Source organism: Aplysia californica, unplaced genomic scaffold, assembly GCF_000002075.1.
Source record: "Aplysia californica isolate F4 #8 unplaced genomic scaffold, AplCal3.0 scaffold00403, whole genome shotgun sequence".
In the NCBI taxonomy this organism is placed as follows: domain Eukaryota; kingdom Metazoa; phylum Mollusca; class Gastropoda; order Aplysiida; family Aplysiidae; genus Aplysia; species Aplysia californica.
Window position 1 is genome coordinate 639,793 of NW_004797673.1, and position 6,260 is coordinate 646,052.

The 6,260-nt window shown below is 42.0% G+C and overlaps 1 protein-coding gene across 2 annotated transcripts in view; it reads right to left on the bottom strand.

Annotated features, from left to right (window-relative positions):
* Positions 1-2,571: 2,571 nt before the first annotated feature.
* The window catches only part of LOC101863999 (beta-1,4-galactosyltransferase galt-1), a 32,153-nt gene continuing 28,464 nt past the window's right edge, over positions 2,572-6,260 (bottom strand). For both annotated transcript variants that reach the window (XM_035971248.1, XM_035971249.1), the window contains exon 2: positions 2,572-4,763. In XM_035971248.1, the coding sequence (XP_035827141.1) occupies positions 2,587-4,164 (1,578 nt within the window). In that variant the 5' untranslated portion in view covers positions 4,165-4,763 and the 3' untranslated portion in view covers positions 2,572-2,586. The remainder of the gene's footprint in view (positions 4,764-6,260) is intronic.

Consider the following 6,260-nt stretch of genomic DNA (forward strand, 5'->3'; position numbering starts at 1 on the left):
ACACACACACACACACACACACACACAAGTCTGGTCGGCTGAGAGGGATAAAACATCCTAAAAGAAAGTCAGATATATACGATAAAAAGTTCTCCCCACTCGGGAATTTCCTTCGTGAGATGGAAGGCGCCTATTTTCCACACCACAGATGCAGGTGCATGGGACTTTCCGTGACATCTGAACATTTAATAAACAAATGATAATAGTACATGGTATTTGTATAGATCTAGCACACGTTATCGCTCAACAACATTAAGGAGCACAAAAAATACTATAAATCATTTTCTATTTTTTATTTTGCCAACGCAATACTGAATCATTGAATTAAATAATCAACCCAAGATAATCAAGCTTGTCGTAAGTCTCAATTACTTTTCTTCTCTAATTTTCTTTCTTTGCGTGTTGCATGTCAACTGCAAAATGTAGCCCTCCAAAAGTGACTTCCAGTCTGTTCAATCTGCTGTTCTCTCTACCCAGGTTGTTCCTATGCGCTTTTTTATGTCATCCTGCCAAACCCTTTCTGGTCTTCTAAGTTATGTCTCCCTGTTCTCGGTCTCCATTCAGCGCATCTTTATGTCCAACCACATTCAAACAACTGTAACTCTCATATCGTAACCATTTCATTAAAGGCTTTAACGCACTCTTGCGGTTTCAAACTGAGCCTGCAATGTTAATCCCGAGGAAGCCTTTCAGAGTACACGTAACACCGGCGTGACTTAAACGTCTGAGCGCTGCACTTCACGCATGCAATACGACGAGACAATTGATCGACTCAGCATTTCCTTGAAACAACGACGAACCGTATCTTTGTTTCGACTCCGGCTTTGAGCTCGAAGATCTAGTTCACATTTTCCGAAAATAAATTTGATGATTTGAATCTTTTTTTTCTCCAAACTCTCTCTTGAATGTACATTTATTATATATAATACGTATTAAGGCATTATTTGCTAAACCGATAGGTTATTCAGCGGACACAAGTCAACAGAAAAGTGTGTACAAAACATGTGCTGGCAGCTGAAGAAACTAGGCCAAAGAAGGGTTAAAAGAATGTGGCAGAGAAGGACTTGAATATCTTCATAATATTACCAGAAATCTAGCACTGTAATTCTACATGGGGCTCCCTGATCTAAGATCAAGAAATAAACACTAGTACAGAACATAGAAAAATGATTGTAATTTCTGGGAACTAACTTGATACCACAACATTTCAGTTAAGTGAAACTCTCAGCCAATAAGGGAAAAAAGCCATTAAGTTATTGACAGCTCTGTGAGTTTGATAAAGGCGAGAGAGGGGAGGGGGGGGGGGAGAAGAAAAAGCAGATGAGGCAGCGTGGTGGAATCAGGCTCTCGTTAATTTTTTGGCATGTAGAGTTATTGGTATCATCTTAACACTTGTTCCCCTGTCTTTATTTGGATACCAAAAAAAATCCCTTTATCTTGAATACAATTCGAGATACTTGCAAAGAAATAGGTGGGGATCACTTGTTTTAAGAGGTAAAATTAGTGAGGAAATGCCGCCAAAGCTTAGTTATTTCCTTAGCTTAAGAGTCCGTGGTAACTGAAGATTTACATTTTTAATGCCTTTAATTAACGCTTTTCAGAAAAATCCACACAGAAATGAGTTTTTTTTAATGGGCATGAAAGGTGTTCAGCCAAAAAACAAAAATTTGATAAAAATGCACAAACCTGCGAAAAAATGTAAATTTCTTCACTTTGATTATTTTGACGAGAGCCAGATTCCACCACGCTGCCTCACATATTGTAAGCTTTTTGAGTTAGATAAAGACGAGAGAAGAAGGGAAGAAAAAAGGAAGAGCAGATACATCTAAAGAGTTGACCTGTTTAAAACGGCCTGCTGTCGAATACAATTAACGTGTAAAAGCGACTCCTTCGGATGCCGTCTCCCCTCAAGCGTTCACCGAAGCAGTCAAAGACATTCATCTGTCCTGGACAACCATAACTTACCTCCTCGGTGGTGGGTGTCCGTCTTGGACAATTTCGACTGTTTCACGTAAACACGTTAGAAATGAAAAGCACATAATAAAACTCATTCCAGGCCTAAATAGGCTGTGACTCGTTCTGTTAGGCAGTGCTTTCACCTCGTGGGAAGGTGGATGGCATATATCTGTTCTTCATTGTTTTCTTCTCTTTTTCTTTTCCTTGCAACGGCGCCACTGGAGCACGAAGAAGAGGCGGGACCTCTGACTTAAACGTCTATCTCCGAAAGGACCGAGCCAATTGGGAAATTCGTATAAAATGCTTTTCCCAAGAACACAACGTCGGATCAAGAAGAGGCTCGAACCCTGGAACCCGCATTCTCACGATTACGAGCCCGGTAGCTTAACCACTAGGCCACCGACGCCAAGAAGAAGAAGAAGAAGAAGAAGAAGAAGAAGAAGAAGAAGAAGAAGAAGAACAACAACAACAACAACAACAACAACAACAACAACAACAACAACAACATCAACAGCAACAACAAAATCAACAACAACAACAACAACAACAACAACAACAACAACAATAACAACAACAACAAGAAAGACAATACCACAAATGTAACATCAGTAATTAAAACAAATCTTTTCATCATAATACCTTGCTGAAGAGCGAGGTCCGGGCAGTCAGTACGGGAGTCATGAGCTTCTCATCCCCTACACCGCTCACACCAGGCTCGTAGAAGGCGCTCTGGAATGAATACCCGCACATATTGTCCGTGAGCAGAGGTCCAAATACCTCCTGCCACGTCGTGCTATTAGTGTGCGGAACGATGAACTCGTCAAGGTCATTAAAAGAGACGAGATCATACCGTGGAATGGCTCTGTATAAGCAGTCATTATGCGCCAGTAACTGCCCTTGATACCACACCTTCCCGGACGTGACGTCAGCCGGAAGTTTCCACGGCAGAACAGTCGCCATGTTTTTTCGCGTGTAGTACACTAGAGCGTCCGATAAGTCTGGAGGGATGCTGTAGTTGTAAAAGAATACGTGGTCCGCTCCCAGCAGACGAGATAGCTCCATGAACTCGATGAATCTGTAAACGGAGATGTCTCCGAACAAAGGCGGAACACAAATGGCGAAAGACAATGGAATGTTCCAGAAGTTTTTCTGAGAAGAAGGCATTGCGCTATTATTTACATGGAGAGTTTTAATGTTTTTGTTTGAAGGCACAGCTTGTTTGGAACGAAAGGAATACGTGGATGGGGGAATACTAGTGGCCTGTAGGTCAAGATATTTTAATTTGTGCTTTGGTGGTCTTATTCCAAATAGTGGTATTTTTAACTGCGGACCGTATTTGGTCAGCGAGATGACGATATTCGTTTTGTTTGAGAAATCCAAGAAATCCGGGACCCTGCAGGAAAAAATAAAGCCACCGTACTTTTTGTTATGATTCTCACACATCTCATAGCGTTCTGTCACTCTCGGTGACTTCACCAAGACGTCCTGAAAATGGCAGAAGATGAAGAGAGAGGAGACGCTTTTCGACATCAAGGTCATAATCCGTATGTACGTCTGCTCTTTGCGGTCATCTAAGTACGCCGAGTAAACATACGACTCTCTGCCAATCTCTATAAAGTCCCCGGGGTCTGATTTTGAGAGCTCAATATTGACCATTGGCTCGGGTATCGGTGCTGGTTGGAGGAAAGACATTAGTTTCTTCTTTTCTCTTTGAAGAAAAATGTACCCGGCCGCTTCGTGATCCATGATGTTCTTCAAAGAATCACCGTAGACAATTTCACCTTGACTTTTGATCCCCTTGTACTTCAGGGAATCCTCGTACACGATCTCACCTTGACCTTTGAACGCCTCGTACTTCAGGGAATCCCCGTAGACGATCTCATCGTGACCCCTGGACCCCTCACTCACTTCCGAAGGCACAATAAGGGCCGAGTTGAAACCTGAGTTCGTTCCCCCTCTTCTGACCGACTCTGAGAATGCTCGTGGATTAGGCCTGTGCTCCGTTAGCGACTGAAAGTGCCCGAGACCTTGTTGCCAAGAGGTGGCGCTGTCCGCCGTCTGCTCGGGCTTCCTCTGTTGCTGCTGCTTTTTTTCTGGGTCAAGGCCAATGTGACCTAGCAGTAGGAAAATCATGGCTATATATGTGATTAGGATGAGGCTGAAGAGTTTCCTACACACACAGCGGCGGAGCCAAGTACACAACCACATAGTAGGTAACCGGCTCGTGGTAGTCTCCTTCCACACACCAGGTTAGGGAGGAGAGGGAAGGGGAGGAGGGGGGAGTTTGAGCTAGTTTAGTTAACAGTTACCCGGCTGTTAGTAGCCTTTATCATTTCACCATTTTCTAATCTTGCCGCCCAAGTAAAAAATTAAACGAAATGCAGAATGTATATCGTCTTAACCGAAGAGAGGTAGAGAAGACAGGGGCATGTCAGACATGAGAGCGCGTATGTCGACCCATGGCATCCTCCAGATACTGGGCTATAACACAGAGTCTCCATCAGTCTGAGTCGTTACTTTTCTGTGCTACGTCAAAAAAGGAAAGCTCATATTCAGAGATATGATGGTTCGTAACAGTGTAACGCTTTGCTACGAAAAGAACACAAAGCCAGTATCATATCATTGCAATATGGGACTCCTCATTTTTTTCTGTGTTCTCTTTAAAGCCTCACACGTTCATCAAAATCAGAGTCATGTTGTCCCAAACTTGGTGCCGTAAACATCTCTGCAAACACATGATGTAACACCCCCATAGTGTCCATTGTCAGCGCAGTGGTGCTTCTCTCAAAGGTTTTAAAGGCACCTGTCTGTGGAAAAGAAAGTCCGGACATTCATTTATTTTATCAATTACAGGTACAATACATTACATACATTGATTTATTATATATTGCGTATGTGAATGTGCGCGTGTGTGCGTTTGTGTATGTGCGTGTGCATGTGTGCTTGTGTATGTGTTTGCGTGTGTGTGTGTGTGTGTGTGTGTGTGTGTGTGTGTGTGTGTGTGTGTGTGAAGGGAATTTTTTTTTTAATCTTCTGAAACCAAATTTAGACACTTTTCAAACCCGTCAATCTGATCCAAGTCATTTGCACTTCACACAATGCAATGACAGATTCATTGAAGACCGAAAAAAGATAATGATTGTAATGAGTGGTTGGCGTGTACATTTCCGTAGTTTGTCTATTCCTTCCTATCAAATATCAATTTTCGTTTCTTTTTATCTTCTTTTCTTCTCTAGTAACACCTCTAATCTTTGCAACCTAATAAGAATTAGTTGTGTTCCAAGTGGCGTAAAACTCTAACAAAAGCTAAGATGCAACTCTGAACGTCAATCGATAAGGCCAAAGTGTCCCAAAAAACTCTCCCTTTGGCCACAGTGACCGAGCAGAAGTCAGAGCAGATCAGTGACCCAGCGATCAATGGAAACAAGAACACGACATAGTGGTCACAGTTTCCAAAAATGACAGTACACCGATTTGGGAACACTGACAGAAGGCGCAAAATCAAATTTTGTTTTAGTAAGCGACTTACGGCATTTGCTACACGAATACGTCATATAAGTGCCGAAGATTAGATGTGTTACCAGAGAGTAACAAACTCAAAAAAGAAGGAGGAATATGAATGACAGATATTCGTTAGGAAAGAAGAAGCAAATCACACCAGACCACCCGCCAACCACCAACAAATACCTTTTCTATTTAATCCAGCATGTAAATGATAATAACGATAAATAAAATAAATCACACTTTCTACATCGCCGGTGAGAAACTTGGGTTTCACAGACAAACATACATAATATTATCATACATACACATACGTACATAACCCCGACATTCAAATACACGTATGATACATTATACCAAAAAAAATATACCGAGTACACAATAATTATGTTGAGCAGCAAGAGACAGTAAACAATGACCTTTCCTTGAACATTGTTTGACCTCTGAGCCAGAGATGACAACTCCATATATCAAATCACCCTCATCCCCCGACCCCCCGACCTCCCCACAATTTTATGTCGAAATGAGGTTGCTTAAAAAGCAGTTGGCCTTAACATGCTGCTCAAGAACCCACTCTGGTAAAGGAAAAAGGGCTGCCATATCAGGTTTGAATAATATATTATTAATTCTTTCTTTTATCCATCCTCGAGTCCATTAGTCCATCCATCCACTCGGCCATTCATCAACCCGGTCAGCTATTCATTCGGCGTACATCCATTAATACAACACCTACCAAATGATAAATGAGAAAACACACATACACACACACACACACACACACACACACACACACACACACACAA